The sequence below is a fragment of the Triturus cristatus genome, chromosome 6 (genome assembly GCF_964204655.1).
Source record: "Triturus cristatus chromosome 6, aTriCri1.1, whole genome shotgun sequence".
In the NCBI taxonomy this organism is placed as follows: domain Eukaryota; kingdom Metazoa; phylum Chordata; class Amphibia; order Caudata; family Salamandridae; genus Triturus; species Triturus cristatus.
Window position 1 is genome coordinate 1,829,248,780 of NC_140589.1, and position 18,855 is coordinate 1,829,267,634.

The following is an 18,855-nucleotide window of genomic DNA, read 5'->3' on the forward strand; positions in this document are numbered from 1 at the left end:
ACTGTCACCAGATCACTTGCACCTCGTCAAACAAGAGGTTCAGTCTCTCCTTCTAAAGGGAACTATAGAGCCTGTACCACTACAATATCACGGGTTGGGCGTATACTCCTTTTACTTTATCATCCCCAAAAAGGACGGTTTCTCAGACCAATCTTGGACCTCAGAGAACTGAATCTTTACATACTGTCAGACCATTTTCACATGGTAACACTTCAACATGTGCTACCACTTCTGCAGCAGGGCATTTTCTGTCTACTCTAGTCTTAAAGGAAACCTATTTTCATATTCCAATACATCCCGCTCACCTCAAATATCTCCTATTTGTGGTAGCAGGCCAACATTACCAGTTCAAGGTACTCCATTCCGGAGTCACTTCTGCTCCCACAGTCTTCACAAAGTGTCTGGCAATAGTCGCTGCTCACCTGAGGAGACCACACATTCATGTCTTCCCCTACTTGGAGAACTGGCTCATCAAAGCCAATACATATCCAAGATGTCTCCAACACACTCAGAGGACACTGCAGTTACCACACCAACTGGGGTTCACAGTCAATGTGTTGAAATCACATCACCAACCTTCCAACACTCAAAACTACCAGGGAGCCACTTTAGATACTCAAAAGGCTCTGGCCTTTCCCACCTCAGCCAGAATTAGAAACATTCAGGCTCTAGTTCTCCAGTTCCAATCCAATTACTCTCTTCCAGCTAGAGTGTATATGCAACTACTTGGTATGATGGCATCTTGCATCATCATCAATACTCATGCCAAGCTTCACATGCATCCCCTACAGGAATGCTTAGCGAGTCAGTGGAACCAACCGCAGGGTCTTTTAACCAATCTAGTGTTGGTAAGCGGCCGTACTCATCGCTCTCTGCAATGATGGAACACATAAAATTTGGCCTGTGGAGCCAACATCAAACATCTCTCCACATAAACCATGTAGAGCTGCTACCAGTCTTTCTAGCGCTCTAAGCATTTCAGACTCACCTGGTTGGCAAAGCTGTCCTAGTTCGTACCGACAACTTGACAGCTGTGTATTACATACAAAAGCGGGGAGGGGCACACTCTCTCCAACTGTCACAGTTAGCTCAAAACATTTGGAGATGGGCCATTTACCACAAATGCTATCTCCCAGCGGAACACCTCCCAGGAGTAAACAATCAGATTGCTGATCTCCTCAGCAGACAGACACAGCAAATACACGAATGGGAACTACACACTCAGGTTCTCCTCCCATACTTTCAAAGTTGGGGGGTCCCTCGTATAGATCTGTTTGCCACACACCAAAATTCCCAAACTTCGTCTCCAGGTACCCATACCCGCTCTCCAAAGGCAATGCACTATGGATGAACTGGTCAGGGATATTTGCCTACGCTTTTCCACCTCTCCCACTCATTTATTTAGTGGTTCGGACACTCAGGCAAACCTATCTCACACTGATCCTAGGAGCTCTCACATGGGCCTGTCAACCGTGGTTCACAACCCTGTTGGAGCTGTCTCTTGTTCCACATCAAAAGCTGCACCTCACATCCAGTCTCCTCACACAGAGCCATGGAGAAATCAGAAACCCAGATTCCAAACAACGGAACCTTGCGATCTGGCTCCTGAGTTTGGTTTTCTAAATCTCCCACCAGACTGTATGAGCATCATTAGAGAGGCCAGAAGGCCTACTACAAGAGGCTGTTATGCAACCAAATGGAAACGTTTTGTTATCTATTACAGTAACAACAGCTATCACCGAATGCTTCACACTTGCAGCAGTCAGGATTAGCTTACACTTCTATCCGACTACATCTCACTGCAAAAGCTGCATATCTACAAAATAGGCAACATTTATCGCTTTTCAAATCAAAGCTTTCATGAAAGGACTCAAAAGAGTTATACCACAAAGTCTTCCACCTGCTCCAGTGTGGAATCTTAACATAGTCCTCACAAGGTAAATGGGCCCACCTTTTGAACCCATGCATAAATGTAAGCCACAGTTTCTCTCCTGGAAAACTGCTTTCCTCATTGCAATCACTTCACTGAGGAGAGTGGATGAACTACAGGCACTAACTATAGAAGAACCCTTTTTCCAAATTCACAGAGATAAAGTGGTTCTTCGTAACAACGCCAAATTTCTACCTAAGGTAGTATCTGCCTTTCACATCAATCAGTCAGTTGAATTACCAGTGTTCTTTCCTCCACCTGATTCTGTGGCAGAACGAGCTCTACACACCTTAGATGTCAGAAGAGCCCTTTTATATTACATTGAAAGAACAAAATCATTTTGTAAGACTAAACAACTTTTCGTCGCTTTTGCACCACCACACAAGGGCAATCCCATATCCAAGTCAGGTATTGCCATATGGATCGTTAAATGCATTCAAACTTGTTTTGCAAAAGCAAAGACAACTTTAAACCCCCTAGAGCGCATTCCACTTGCAAAATAGGGGGTACTATGGGTTTCTTAGGAAACATCCCCATAGTTGAGATTTGTAAAGCTGCAACATGGTATACACCGCACACATTCACCTAACACTATTGTGTAGATGTGTTAGCGAGACAACAAGCTAATGTGGGCCAGGCAGTACTTGGAACACTATTTCAGACAACTCCAACAGCTACAGGTTAGCCACCGCTTTGGAAGAATACTGCTGTATAATCTATGCAAAGCATATGATCTACAGCTCAATTGCCTCGGACGGATAATGTTACTTACCCAGTAAGCATCTGTTCTTGGCATGTAGAGCTGTAGATTCACATGTGCCCACCCGCCTCCCCGGGTACCTGTACCTGTTGCAGTTCTCCCTCCTACTCTATACACATACGCATGGACATCTCTATTCTTTACTTACTAACTCCATTCTCACTCTCTGCGGGAAAACAATCTAAAAATGGAGTTGGAATCTACAGCTCTACATGCCAAGAACAGATTCTTTCTGTGTAAGTAATATTATCCTTACCTACCTGTACCAAGACCTGCTTGGTTCTAGAAGTTAAATGCAAATATATACCTTTTTTTTGGTCTCTGAGTGTGTGTATCAGTCTTGATTGAGTGAGGTGGAAGACTTTGTCGTAGAACTCTTTTGAGTCCTTCCATGATTGAGTCTTGATTGAGTGCTTAACACACCCTGTGGATAAGCCTAACTGCTTTCCCACAATACTACGAAGAAAGCTGTTAGTACTTACCTAATTTAGTTTGTGCTATACCTCTGGGGACTCCCTGGACTCTGCACACTATACCTTATTTTGGTATAGTATATACAGCGCCAGCTTCCTACTCCACCTCGTTGAGACCTGCAGACCGTACACTGAGAAGTTCTGAGTAGGGCTGTTGGGCCTGCATAGTGAGTAATGTTATTGTTGCAACATGTCCAACGCAATTGGCCATTTGAACTGTTAAAAAAGAAATTAAAAAAGGTGAATGGGAACCTTTGTTCCCTTGTTAGCATTATGGCCCAAGTCACCCTTGCGCAAGGAACAGGTCCCAAGCAACTGAGGAGTGAGATGTGAGTTTCCTCCTTTATTTATACAGAGTGAGCCTGCTTTGAGCCTAAGGCCTAGGAGTGATGGCCCAGTGGAGTCAGTGGACACAGGAGTAGTTATATAATTTGTATTGTATGTGCAGTGGCCAGGGGTGTGAGGAGCCAACAAAATCCCAATTAGTGCTGTTTTACTATCCTTCCTCACGTTAGGCTCCAGTAAAACATTGCTCTGTCAGTGTTGCTTTGCGCCTCAGTCCAAAAGGAAAGTTGAAGCAGAGGAGACACCTTAGCTTAGGCCTCGGAGAGATGGCAGATGAGGAAAAGGGACAAGCTGGGGGCCCGTGTTTTTAACAAGGGGCAGAGCAGACTGCCCTCTTCGCAAGGTAGTCCCTCTCAGTGAAGCACCTGAAAATATTTTGCTTAGAGAGGCTCACAGTAAATAGCTTTAAAGACATCTGCTCCAGAGGGAGAAAATCTTCATGCAATTTCCCACTCCTGTAAGGGGAGCAGAGACAACATTTTTGAAAGAGTGGAAACCTGACCAGGCTTATAAAGTCAAAGAAATCTCCCTTTGGGAACTCAATCGAAAGTGCATAAAGTTATTCAATCATTTACACCTGTTGTCTCCATATCACACTCAATTATACCCCAAATTCAGCCAAAATTCATTGCCACCACCATATAGAATTTGTAAGATCTTTATTCTCGCATCTGCCAAAATCACATTACTGTTAAAAATTGCTGTAACATCTTTATCAGGTCATAATCTGATCACAGTAACAGTTTTTATGTAGCATGAATTAAAAAACCCACAATATACATTCAGTGCATTTAAAAACAATCACAATTAAAAAAAACAGTAAATCAAAAAGAAAGAAAAAATCCTGTTTGTTGCTCTCTTTTTGGACGAACCCTGTTGAAGCCCAATATCGACTGAATTTTCTCAACACATGGATGTATATAAGCAGCACGCTGCCCGTGAGGTATAGGAAGCCTTTAAAACCTATGAACGGAGTAAACCGGTGGGATTTTAGTGCAAAGGAATCTTCTCGCCCAGTGGGTGATTGAAGTACACCATGGGAGCAAGGGCCTATGTCGCAATTCATCTGAAAAGAGCGCAACAAACCTCAATCAGAGGCTCATAAAGTTGGTGAAACCTGTTTTTACGTCATGTGTGTGTGATATATCAATGTGTCTTGAAGAAGGTGGTCTAATTCTTTGTCAACCACCAAAACGCGTCTAAATCTGATGAACATCTGGATGCAATAGATGATGTACACATGGAAAATCAGGCGTCCTGAACATTGATTGTAACAGCTTATTAGTGTTTAAAGACTCATGTAGTTATCTTATGTGTTCTCCCTATGGGTAGCGCCCAGATACCATGTGCTGCGATATAAAAAATCCCTTTATATATATATATACATATAATATATATATATTTATGTTTTAGGGAGGGGGAGTTACTGTTTTTTATCTATGATTGTTTTTAAATGCACTGTATATTGTGGGTTTTAAAATTGATACTACATAAACTACTGTTAGTGTGATCAGGTTATGACCTGAGGAAGTAGTTAGACATTTTTAACAGTGATGTGAATTTGGTAGATGCAATATTATAGATCTTACCAATCCTATATGGTTGTGGCATTGAATTTTGGCTGATTTTGGGTTATAATCGAGTGTGATACAGAGACGACAGGCGTGAATGATTAAATGACTTAATGCACTTTTGATTGAATTACCAAAATGAGATTTCTTTGACTTTATAAATCTTGTACAGCACCCTGTTTCTAAGGGTGTGGAGCTCTTCTCCATTTATTTCAACTTATGACTAGGGACAGATGGGTGTTGAACATCATTCAAAAGTTTTACTCAATTTTATTCAAGAGTATCCCACCACCCCTTCCACCAAAACTATCATCAAAATGTTATATGTGAAATCTGCAAGAAGAAACGCGTCTTTTACTACAAAAGCGAGCAATAGAAGAGGTTCCATCAAGCCAATGCAACAAGGGAATATACTCCAGATACTTTCTTGTACTAAAGAAAAGCCAGCCCAAACAATGTCGACAAATTTGAGATCTACGATTCATTAAAAAAATGTATCACTGAGGAAAAATTAAGAATGTTGGATCTTCATCAAATCTACCTGCACGTAAGAGGAGGAGACTTGCTTTGTGCAGTAGAATTGCAGAACACATAATTTCACATTCCAGTTTCTCATCTGCACAGAAAGTACCTCATATTCCTTGTAGGAGACATGCATTATTAGTACTCTGTGCTATCTTTTGGTCTAAAGTTAGCGCCTTGAACTTTCTCAAAATACATGGAAGTAGTCACAGCTCATCTAAAGACGAAAAAGATCTTTGTTTATCTATACCTTGACAATTGGTTGGTAAAAGCAGACTCTTACTCGAAGGCAGCACAGGACTTCAGGACCACAGCAAGGCTATTGGCCAAGCTAGGCCTCCACATCAAATCAAACAAATCCACAGTAACACCAGTGCAGTGTCTGGTATCTATAGGGGCAAAGATAGATACTATAAAAGAAAATGTGTATCCTTTGGATGAGAGAGTATTTTGCAACCACACGAAATGTGCAGATCTGCAACATGCAGACAACCTCACAGTTTGCCATGCGGTATCATTCCTAGGATCCATGGCATTTTGCATATTCATAGTCCCAAACACAAGGCTATTTATGAAACCTCTTCAACAATGTCTTGAAGACCGATAGTCTCAAGAACTCGGCAGTTGGAAAGACCAGGTTTGCTTGACAATTGCTGCTCGATATTCTCTTGTATGGTTGTGCAAAACACAAATCTTACTACTGGGAGTTCAATTTCAAAAGAAAATTTCTACCATAACCATAGTCATGGAAACCTCTCTGACAGGATGGGTAGTACATATGGACCACCTGTCAATGCAAGGTCTTAGCAAAAAACATATTGCATAAATCTTCTCGAGTTGAAAGTAGTGCATTTAACCACCAAAGCTTTTTTACTATCCCCCTCAACAAAAGAAGCGATTATACAAATTGACAACACCACCACAATGTATTAGATCAACGAACCCGGTCAAGACCAATGTCTTTGCAGAATCAAATAATGTGACATTTCATTCTAGCCAGCAGTCTTGACACTCATTGCGTTTCGTGACCTAGGTGTACAGCACGTAAAAGCAGATTTTCCCATTCGACGAAATGAAAAAAAAACAAATGGTTTATCAACAATGATGTTGTACACAATATATTAATAGAATTGGACACTCCAATATTATACCTATTTTCAACAGCTCAAAACAGAAAATGCTGAGACTTCACACCCAGAGCACCAGATCGAAACTTGGTGTGCCATGCCCTTTTGATAAGTTGGTCAACTCTGTTTGTTGACGCCTTTACACCAATCCCAGTGATATCAACAGTGAGCCTAATACTATGGAAATAAAAAACCTAAATGATTATAATAGCAACAGATTTGCTGACAGAGTGATGGTACCCAGACCTTCTAAATATGACCCTGTTAAATCACAAACTATTACCAAGCAGACTAAATCTTTAGACCAGACTTAAGTGCTGATTTCAGCATCCGACACTTCTATCTTTGAATTTAGGAGAATGCCTCCTAAAGTCAGACAGTATGGACATTTAAATCTACCCCGAGCTACATGAATATGTCAAAAGAATCAAAACATCCCCCCCACTAGATCTTTTTACCCTTTAAAAGGAAACACATTTATTTCTGATGTCAAAACAGTGGTCATGATTCGAATACTGGTCAGGAAGATGCCATTCTGCCAACTTTCTTGATCTTGTAAAATCTAAGTTGCAAATTGCACCATTAAAGGTTCATTCTTCCCTGCTCTCTCTCACCCCCCAACCCGTCCCACCCCCATCCCCCCTTCGGGACACCCCCAGACCTACTAGTAGTGTTGCTCAACCTATAGCAGTTCCATGAACCAATTGCAGACCCCTGGTGGTTTGTTTTTCTGTTTTTATTTTGTTTTTTTCCACTAGTTCTAGTTAAATGCTTAGGTTCATTTAGTGTGAAGACAAGGAGTTCATTCCTTCTGTCTTCTGCATTTTTCGATATGGCTTTAACTTTCTCCTATGAAATTGTCGAACGACTTCCTTGTATAGCAGCTTTGAGTTTATTCCATGCCCACACATCCTAGACAGATCAGGTGGTTAGAAGCCCCACCTACTCCCTCATCCTGCCATGGTGAGGGGTTAATTTACCAATTGGCTACCACGGGAAATGACACTCAAGTTGGGGACAAATAGCTCTGTAACTGACAACGTGATATTACTTGTTCTAACCCAAAAACATGAATTATGTCCTGTAAAATGCCCCGTCAAAATGATATGTAATGTACTGCTCTTACTATGGATGTGTAACTATGTTGAGAGTTTTTTCTTGCTCGTTTTATAAATGTCAATAAAAAAGATTTTTTTTTTAAAAAAAGGTTTATTTGACTGCTATTGCTAATTACAGGAGATCACAGGTGTCTTTCTTCAAGATTCCTGTTGTGAAGGACTTCCTTGAAGGTCTTTAGAAGGCTTTTCTTCTAATAAAAAAAACCATCACCTCCATGGGAATTGAACTTGGTGATATATTGAAACAGATGACAACCCCCCGCCCCCCTCCCTTTCCAAACCTGTATATAAAACTACCATACAACATCTGTCATGAAAATTGCTTTCTTAGTAGCATCAGCATTAAGGATTAGTGAGCTGCAGCCTCGGTCAGCTATAGAACCTTTTACAGTTCATACAAATAGGGTAGTCTTAAGAACTCACTCCTCCTTTTTACTTAGGGTGGTATCGGATTTTCTCATAAATCCGTTTATTACATTTCCTATTTTATTTCCTAAACCATCAATACCAGTTGTGAGTACTCTGTTTTCTAGATGTCAGAAGTGTAATATGATTTTATTTAGATAAATATAAACAAATTAGAAAGCCTCAACAGTTATTTGTAAACTAGGTACATTAGACAAGGTCTAGCAGCTTCCAAACAATCTATTGCTAGATGAATAGTATGTCTCTGTGAGGACCTGGGGTGTAGTCAGTCAGTTACATTCCTTTGCTTTAGGTTCATATTGAAGTGATCCTGATACAACGGATAAAAATGCTGAAGATGCTCTAGGATGCTGTGGATGTGATGTGATATGGGGTCTTTCTACGGGGACTTCTCGGCCCACGAGCCGCATGAGGTGATCCTGGCCACAGGGGTCGACACCCCTCGTCGTACTCTTGTTTCTGTTAAAAGTCGCAACTGTGCTACCATTCGCCCAGTTTTGTAATTACAGCCAATCTTTCCCTGGGCGATAACCTGTCTTCTGGATCACCAAGCTGCACTTCGACTCTCCTGAGTCCAGCAGACTTGGGTGCAGCTTTGAGCATTGGGTCTTGATCTTTTGTGCTGCGCTGCAGCGATGCGAAGATCTGGGCTACCACCTTGCCCCAGCAGGCTTCTTCAGCTATACAGTTCTGTGCTGCTAACAGGAGGTCAGCCAAATGAGCCTTGCAGTATTTTGCTTAGGCTGGGTTCCGGAGACTACTTCTCCAGAAGCAGAACACAACAGGCACAGTCACCGTCCGTTCAGCCTCTCTATGCCGGATCCTTGGTGCAGCAGGGCAGTACTTCTTCTGTCCTTCTACCAGCCCAGTTGAGATATGAGATTTGGGTGCCAGTGTTGCTCTATTTATGCTCAGAAAATTCCTTCATGATAGGATGGGTTCATGGCCAATAGGATGCTCGGTTCCTTCCCTCCTGATGAGTACTTCCTGTGAAGTGTGGCATCTGGCTATCCCAGGATGTGCCATTCTGCCCACTTCCAACATGGCTACATGCCCCTGGAAAACTAGTTTGCCAACTGGTTTCCCCTCTCCTACCCGAGTGCCAACCTGTGTACCTAAACAGTAGGGCAACCCCTTACCCAAGTGCTCCCCATTTGAGCTTCAGTGGTGGCTTCACCTTTGAAGCTTGCCTTTTTGATCAGGAAGAGGTAATACCTCTCTCTCACACAGGCTGCTATTGTCTTCTTTCCTGGAAGTTGTTGGCACGTCTCCCCGTAAGTGCAGAAAGCTGTCTTGGTAACAAACCCTGTGTGCAACTGTTAAGGGCACAGGAGGCTACAGGCAACTAAGTGGCAACTTTGTAAAAGTTGCATACTACAGCAAGCTACATTAATTTTGACTTCAGTATCAGATCGATCTTAAAGTAACTAGTAATTCAATACCTTGGAGTATCAGCTTTGGTCGCATCCATTCATGAGTTAGCACAGCTAAGGGGTCAGCATGGAACCCTGCCTCCGTCAATGGGGCAGCCAAGTCTTTCCACAGTAAATACGACAGTTTCATGTTTTGCTTTTAAAATATATTTCACCCTGCTTTACGGCTCTTTATGCTTACCATAGAGGTGACTTACACACATTAAAAAGGGAAATTTGGGCTTTGCCACACTTTCAGATGGCAAAGTCTGGTTAGCAGTATTATGGTGCTCATCCAGTCTGCAATGGTGGACTTGGAAACATGTTTTACCTTGATCACACCAAGGATGGCACAATTGATGTAACTTACAGGCCTTGAGTACCATATACTAGAGACTTATAAGTAAGTTAGCTTATTCCAATTGAGTATAAGCCAATTTGAGAGACACAGTTTATGGTTAGGACACTGGCACTGAGGTCTGGTTAGCAGGTCTCAGTGCACTCCCAGAGTCGAAAAACCAGCGGCATCAGTCCAAAAACATACGGGTGACAATACAAAAAAGAGGCATTTCCTTAGACTCTGTATGCTACCAACTCTCTAACATACTACCTCCAAGCCAACTCAAAGCACGACCTGTAGGAGGCTGGCTCAGTACATAGTGTCCATCTATGGTGAGGCACTGTGCATTGAGTCCAGGCAACCCTTAGTGATAGGGTTTAGGTCCCTGATAACCAAAGCTCTCAAGGGGTCCCTGTGGAGAGCAGTTAAGGCTTAGTCCGGAGGGTATAAAGCGGGTGCATTTACCACATAGTCAGACAGCAAGCTTTCACACAATAAGAAACCACACAAGTGTAAATAAAAATACTGTAGTATTTATTAACACAACAATAAGAACTAACTTGGTATATCTCCTACCTGCAGATATCCGATGCACATAAGAAATACTTTAAAAACTGGCAAGTAGTATGAGTATATACCTGTGTAAAACAATATGCACCTGATGGTCTAAAGTCTAATGGTTTGTAAATTAATACATGCAATGATTGGAAGTTTATATTTAATAAAAAAAATATATATAAAACAAAAGACAAAACGGCAAGTAGCATAGAAAAACAAATGGGACCCTATGGGGGTGGGGGGAGCAAACCATATACTAAGAAAGTGGTATGTGAGGTAAGTACCAAAACGAGACGGAAACCCAAGGATGGAGAAGCCATGGGGAAGCACGGAAACACCAAAGTTGAATAGCTAGGGACCCCAAGGTCCCCGAGTGCAGAGTGGTTACACCAGGTCAAACGTTCATAGGATAACACAGGGTAAGTCGCAGTTGGTATTTTCTTGTTTCAGGGCCCTTCCCTTAAGGACCCTGAAGACACCAATTGGATCAAGGGAGGCTGGAGAGCAAACCCACCTGTGGATACCCAGGGAACCAGGATACCTACAATTGGGAGCCCGGATACATAGGGTGCGAAGTGGTGTTGGAACCGCCCATAGAAGCCAATAGAGGATCTAGGAAGTCCGGCGGCTGTAGCAACTCGTGGATCAGGACAGTGGAACCCAAATGTGGATTCCCGACAGAAAGTACCTGAAAGCAAAGGGGACAGAGTCCAAACCACCCAGAGGTGTCCAGGAGTCGCAGGAGCACAATGCCACCTCTTGTCAGAGGGACGGTCTGTAGCACGACGGTCTTGATGAAGCAGCTGTGGATCCACAATGTATAAAGAATGCAGGTCAGTGGCCAGCGGGGCCACCAACAAGCCTTGGCAACTGCAACAGTTGGGGCAAAGGAAAAGATGTTTGGTTGCAGACCAGCAAGGTCTGTGGGACTAACCCAGCAAGGGTAAGTCGAACCGGCCCTTAGCATGTCAGAGACCCATCAGGAAACATTGTAGCCCCTTCGAGGACCCTCTGTCAGCAGACACAGGGAGTCGCCGGAAAGCATCAGCAGCACACAGAAGATGGAGGCCAAAGGTGCATCGGATGCAGGCAGGACATTGTTCTTGGAGCGGAGTGATGCTTGAGGCTGGGGCTTCTTGGAGCTCGAAGATATTCATTGAGGAGAGTCAACAAGCCTTTGCAACGACAAGGTGCACAGGGAGGCAGTTCACATCGGATAGATACAGAGTGCAGTCTTCCAAGTTGCTGGGAAGATGGGTCAGGCCTCTGGAGAGCCAACACCCCACTACCTGTGTTGCAGAGTCAGGAGGTGTCCGTGGGACAGCAGGATCAGCAAACCGATCATCAATGTTAAGGTGCCTGTGGCTGCAGGGAAGTGACTCCTTCACTCCAAGGGAGATTCTTTCTTGCTTGGATATGTGCAGAGTACTTACTGACTCAGAGGATGCATGGCCACAGAGTTGCAGAAACTTGGAAGAGCATGGAAACAAAGTTGCAGCAGTAATCTTCCCACCAAGAGCAGTCTTGTCTTTGGTCCTTGCTCGATCCAGCAGCAGAGTTCCAGTGTCCAACAGCTGAAGAGTCTTTAGACAATCATCAGAAGACAGGCAATTGGTTCTTGTTCTTGAAATTGGAGTCCGGACGAATCTAAGGACCCACCCTCAGGAGTGTCCTCAAGTAACCCTGAAAGGGGGAAAGACGTCTTCTGTGGTGACCCACCTATCAGGGAAGGTCAGAGACGCTACTCAGCTGGCCTAGCCAGTCAGATGCTCCCAGGGACTAAGATTAAAGATGGCAGAATCAAGTGACCACCTGGAGGAGCTCTGAGCACCTCCCTTGGGAGGAGGTGGACAGGGGGTTGTCGTGCCCCTGCCCTTTGTGTAGTTTTTCTCTAGAGCAGGAGCCAAGGACTCCTGAACTGGGCAAAACTGGTTTTGCAAGGAGGGCGCCAAATGTGCCCTTCAATGCAGTCTGATTGCGCTCGGAAGCACCCGTACCCTACCTCTCCTTAGCAGGAAATGCTTCGTTTAGCGCCCCCTGCCCGGGTTAGGCTCATCAGCAGGGGGGCAGAACAGTGTCTGAGGCTGGCAGCAGCACGGGCTGGCAGGCAGACCGTGTAAGGCTATTCAGGTAGGTATTGGGGCTACTCTTAGGTGCCCCCCAGTACATGGAATCATGAAACTATCACTGGAATTGGTGTAGTTGCATGATTCCAACACGTTTCATACCAAACATAACCCGGCTCGGAGTAGCCATTATGTAGCTGGACATCTCGACTTTCCAGTGTCAACTACATACCTTAAAATGGCTTCCCCGCGCTTACAAACCCCAGAGAATAAAGTCTGGGGTTTATAGGGGTGCCGCTGCTCATACAGGGGTACCCACCCAGTTGCAACCATGCATCCTGCCCCTTCAACTAAAGGGCCTACCTTAAGAGTAACTTATGGGTTTAAAGTGCAGTGACCGGGATATAGGGGAAACATTATATCTAAAGTGAAAGATGCATGCACCATTTCACGCATACTGCAATAGCAGCTCTGCAAACTTCGTTTGCATGCACTGCAATGGGTGGCACAATACATGCTGCATCTCATGGGAGACCCCCTGGTGCACCAATGCCCCGGGTACCTCAGGGACTTAGTGGTACCCCAATATGCCAATTTTGGTGTGTACAACGTTCTTACCATCAGATTTAGAGGAGAGCGCACTGCCACTGTGGTCCTGGTTAGCAGGATCCCAGTGAACTACAGTCAAAATACACTGATATCAGGCAAAAAATGGGGTATATATACCAAAATATCCTACTTGCCTGCACACCCTTCAAGACGTAAGGCTGCAGCCACAGCCTTGATTAGTCATGTTCCGATTTGCGACATCTGCAAAGCAGCAACAAGGAAGTCTGTGCATTCTTTTTGCTAGACACTATTGTTTAGATGCAGACTCACAAGCTGATGCTAAAGTTGGTCAAGAAATCCTTAAAACCTTTTTAAAGGAAAGTTGCAGACATATAAGCTGTTTGTATTATAGTTATTTGTCAATTAATAGCCGCAATATATATTTTTAGCTTGCTACTCTATTCAAGCATTTATGACTTCTTTAAAATACTATGATGCAGAAGAAAAGGTTACATGCCTGTAGTCCTGATTCTGCATCATAGGAATCTTCATTGAAGTCATAAACGATTTACTGTCCTTCCTCTCTGGCTGTTATTGTTAGGTAGATTTAGGGTATCTTATTAGCCTACATCATAAGATAGAACTGGCTCTGGCAGGTAACTGCTGGTACAAGCCATTGTGGGAAGGAGAGCCTCCTAGGTCCTTAAAGACACAGGCTCTACTTTTGTCTTCACTCAGGGTAAGCCTGTCAGTTTGCAGTTTTACTGTCATGCAAACAATGCTAAATGAGGTTCAACTTGACAGATGATGCAACTCTAGAAAGTTAAACCTATCATTCCAAAGTTGTGTGTCAGAAAATCATTTTCAACATTACTGCTCCATTAGATGTAGATATTTATTATTACCTCCAGTAGGGTGATATTTTTTATAAACCATATTTAGGATACAATATTTTTGTCATCTATTATTTTGGTCAGAATAATCTTGTACCAAACCGCCTGAGCTAGTAATGTGTACACTATGTTCACACAGTCACAACCATAATTCCTTTATTGTTCAAATTCTATCCTCAGGGGATTGATAATAACACACACTACCACTACTGATTAGTGATGCAAAGGAAGGGCCCCAGTAAACCTACTCAGTGAGAGGGTTGTGCTGAGTCTCTATTGAAACTTTTTTATGTGACAGTTTTGTTTTTTGCTAAAGCATCTCCTGATCCTAACTGCAGATTAATATAATTCTTTAATCAGTTATAATGGGAGTAGATCAAGGACTAAGGGTACTGGAATAACCACAAATGTAACTTTTATTTCTTTCAAGCAGCCTCGTGCCCTTGCACGCTTGAGAGCGTAAGAATGAGAGCTGCACATTGTGGCTGTTTAGTGATGGTCCTTGCAGTGAATGCTGGATTCCTGATCTTTCTGAGTCACAATAGCCATGAGGGGTGATGGTGGCGGTAGATATAAGGAAATGTTTAACTTTTGGCTTTTAAACAGATACCTTATGAGGTACTGTGTGGGACAGGACATGCATTTGGGAATGGGAAAAGAGTTGGTGGATTACCATTAGCCTATCTTTTAATGTCTTCTTATTTTTTCTTATTCCTTCCTTGCAGATACAGGAATGGGGACCTTTCGACCTAGTAATAGGAGGAAGCCCTTGTAATGATCTTTCCATTGTCAATCCTGCACGGAAAGGTCTCTTCGGTATGTGTTTCACTTCTTCGATTTCCTCTGATGCCCTCTTGTTATAACGAATCTTTTCAGAAGCTCTGATGTTACTTAATAGATATACCTGGCTTCATGGTTACTTTTGGTTGTGAAAGTGTTCAGTCATCTTTTTTAAAATATTTGTTATTTTCGGTCTATTTGTGGGGCGTGGACAAGCAAGATGGCCAGCAGAAGGTAAATTCTCAGAGCTCCGACAGCCCTTAAGTAAACCGACTTAATCCTGTAGACATAGAAGACGAAGTCCTTCCTGATGCAGCGGAGCGGGTAGGTGAGCCGGACTGCTCTGAGCGGGAGCAGCGACACTACGTTGAGTGTTCATATACTCCGCTGCGGTCTGATGAAGCAGCACTTGAATCCTTAAGAGGTTGGCTGCTTTTCTCCGGGGGAACATCCTACCGAGAGAAGAAGTGGTATGTAGAACCACACCACACACTGTAGATAGTTTTCATTTAGTCACTAGGTCCTGAGGAATCGCCAACTGATCTATTAGAGACATTTCATAGGCGAGAAACATGTTGACCACTAAGGGGTAGAGAGTAACTTTTGTCAGATTAAAACAAAATAGTCACCCTCCTTTTTACTTTTTAATCAGGTTGTGACCTCTCCAGAATAAAAATAATTATAGAGGATTCCCTTACCTGTTTTAACCCACACACCACATCTACATCTTACCAGGCCCCTCACACCCACGGCACCTATACGGCAAGGAACAAAAGATCTCCGATAAAGAGCTCCTTTATGGGTGCCCGTCGAGCATTGCAGCGCCCGCTCGACGAGGAGCAGACCCATATGAAGAAGCATGACACCTAGCTTGCTGCGTGTGTGAGGGTCCTAGTTCCGAAAGGAGGCATTTCCCACCTCCCCACCACTCTGAGTGCTCACCAGGTCGCCAACTTGCCACCCAGGAACACTGCACCTTCTTTGTCTTCTAGTTCTACCCAGGGCAAGTACGGTGGACCTTTATCAAGCCCTCATTGTCCCCCTTGTTGTTTACTAATTAATCCTGTAGACAGCCAGTGATATTCTGGTCTTCTTTGCGCCCCCCTCCCCCTACAATTGGCAAAGATAAAAATGGAAAACCACACCAAAGCAACACAATCAGACATTATGCTACGGCCCATGCCCCCTCAAGTACAGGGTGGGTAGGAGACAGCTGAGGAGACATCCAGGGAGGACCTGCTGGCAGCTATACATGGATCGTCTGCGACCCTGGTGGGGAAGATAGAGACTTCTTCATAGAGGTGACTCTGCTGCGCACTGACCTCTGGAAGGTAGCACAGCGGGTGTACATGGTGGAGGACTCAGTCTCCGGCATGCAGACTGAGATTAGGACCCTGAAGATGCAGTAAACAAAACCGACCACCGTCCCCCAGGTCCTTGAAGAGGGGGCCGGAAGATGCTGAGAATAGCCCATGCCGCAACAACATACGCTTCATGGGTTTCCCATCTGGTGGATATCTGGCACCATGAACACTCTACAGCAGTGATGCTTAACCTGTGGTCTGTGGACCCCTGGGGGGTCTGTGGCTCCAACTCAGGGTTCACAACTGTCCAGGAAATAAAATATTTGTAGTGCCGGCTTTAGAGTGATACTGCTGCACTGGTCCCCAAGTTCAGAAGCACATCACTTCAAAATATCATACAGAGTTGCAGGCACATGCTGCAGAGTTCTTCGTGCGAGGTGCAATTATCAGACGATAATAAAATGTCAAGTTAACTGCAGTGATGAGTATACTTGCTGGATAGGTCTGAGTTTTGACTAGTGGAAGTTTTGATTCATCACAAAGAAAAGGTGTAAATGTGCCTGCTGCAAAGCACAGCGTTTAACATGCAGATCACAAATTTGTATTTCATGTAGATAACCCAGTGTCTTCGACATTTTGTCATAGCTATCCTTTTATTATTACTTGCATAAAATACAATCCTAATATGGCACAGTAGCCAGCATCAAACAGCTGCATGCAAATGTCAAGGCATTGGATTAGAAACTTGTTTTCCCCCCTCCATCTTTTTATTGTTCTGAGGTTTCTAAAAAGTTCTTTGTGACGTAATATATTTTTATTAGGGCAGGCAACCCCAACCACTGCACTACATTTTAAATTTTGACTCTGTGTTACTCCAGGCCAAGCACTCTAAACATTCAATGCCTACAAGGATGATGATGGAAACTCATACACCATGTAGCCTTCATTTCCTTTACACTGTTTTACACACTTTCTGAATCATAGTCTTTGTTGAACGTGTTTGTGTGTGTGGTGTGATGTGAAGCACTCTGACATCCTATACTAGGAGTAGCAATGAAAAAATTCAGCAAATATGAGAGGGTACTTAAAAGAGAGAAGAGGCACCGTTGGTTCTTGTTAGTGAGGGAATCCGCGGGAAATAAGGTCAGAGTGGAGGAGTCAACACCCTGGCCCATTTCATTGCTAAAGCTATCCCTGGTTTGATACAGTATGTTTTCGAGGCATGTGTGCTGTAGATACACTTGCTTTGCATACTCCTGCCATCTAGTGTCGTGTCCAGATGTTTGCAAGTTGTTTTTCTTCAAAGAAGTTTTCCCAGTCACGAGCTAAGGTGACTCTTCTTTCTGTAATAGTGCACATGGGCATCGACTCCATTGTTAGATTGTTTTTTTCCGCCATCGGGTTCGAACGTGTATTGCTGCGCTCCGAAACAGTCCTTCGGGTTCCCCTCGGTGCGCAATCCACTGTACCCTTGAGGGTATTGTTCTTGTACACTTTTCCCCATTCTCCGGTTATCCAATTAAACGGGAAACACTCTATCTTCGCTCAGAAACATTGTAGGCGGCCATAGGGGCTAGCCGCGACGGTCTACCTTTCTGCCAATGGAACTAACTCTGTTTCAATTCTGTCTTCGGTGCCACCCCAAGTACCCTTGCACTGACCTACATAAAGTTTGTAACTTGTGCCTCTCGTCGGACCACGAGGAAGAAGACTGTGATGCCTGGAAGTCTTTCCGGTCGAAAAAGACTGCGATCGTCTGACTCGACCTAAAGAAATGCAACACCAAAGCATTTGAACATACTCCAGATATTTTCAGAGAAGAATGCGAACATGAAGAGGTGTCAACATCATAAGAGGAAGCAGCATTCTCTGTGGCAGAATCAGATTCTGAACTGGAGATTGACTTGAAATCTGAAGACGTGCCTCCGGGACAGGGTACCGTGAGTACTAAAGACCTTTTACCCCAAAAGTCCTCTACCACCAAGCATAAGGCTTCGGCACCACCTCTACCTTCAGGCCTTGGTCTGCACTGAGACAATGTTTCTGACGCCCCACCCTCGGGCCCGACACCAAAACAAACAGTCTAGCCTTCCAGCTTGGGTTCGAGTCAGCCAAAGTCCTCATCTTCAGATCCGAAACCATCCTTTCCGAAAGACAAGCCTGGTCGGAACCAAGGCCTTCCGCTTCGAAAGATGAGCATGCTTAGGAACCAAAATCTTCCGTTCATAAAGGGAAGACTGGTTTGGCACCAAAATCTTCGGCGCTTAAAACGAAAGATGGCCTCGCAAAGTCTCCGGAACCTATCCTGGAACTTTTGAACAAAAAATTAGACTCTAAACAAAAGAAAATATACGCCAGATCCTGGACATATTTTAGCTAAGACACCATCCAAACGGAAAGTTCCATTAGAAGATCCTGCTTATGAGATTCCTCTTAAAAAGAACAGGGGGCGTGGCTAGCTGCCAGCGAAGATGGCCGCAGCCTGAGAGAGCTCCGAGGCCGGAGGAGTCTCTCCCAAACTATCCTGCCACTTATCCACTACTACGTCGAAATCTGACCCCATCTTTGCAAGGTGGATGGCCGCGGCGACACTCGATGCCGCTATCTGCAAGGTCCGAAACGCCGTGGGGCTGAAACACTGAGGGAAAGGGACGCAGCCTCCAGGCCTCATAAGTCGGGAC

General features: G+C 44.0%; 1 protein-coding gene across 9 annotated transcripts in view; it reads left to right on the forward strand.

The window, feature by feature from the left end:
• Positions 1 to 18,855, forward strand: part of DNMT3A (DNA methyltransferase 3 alpha) — a 1,939,932-nt gene that overhangs the window by 1,563,361 nt on the left and 357,716 nt on the right. For all 9 annotated transcript variants that reach the window (XM_085613211.1, XM_085613216.1, XM_085613220.1 and 6 more), the window contains one exon: positions 14,816 to 14,906. In XM_085613211.1, coding sequence (XP_085469337.1) covers positions 14,816 to 14,906 — 91 coding nt within the window. The remainder of the gene's footprint in view (positions 1 to 14,815; positions 14,907 to 18,855) is intronic.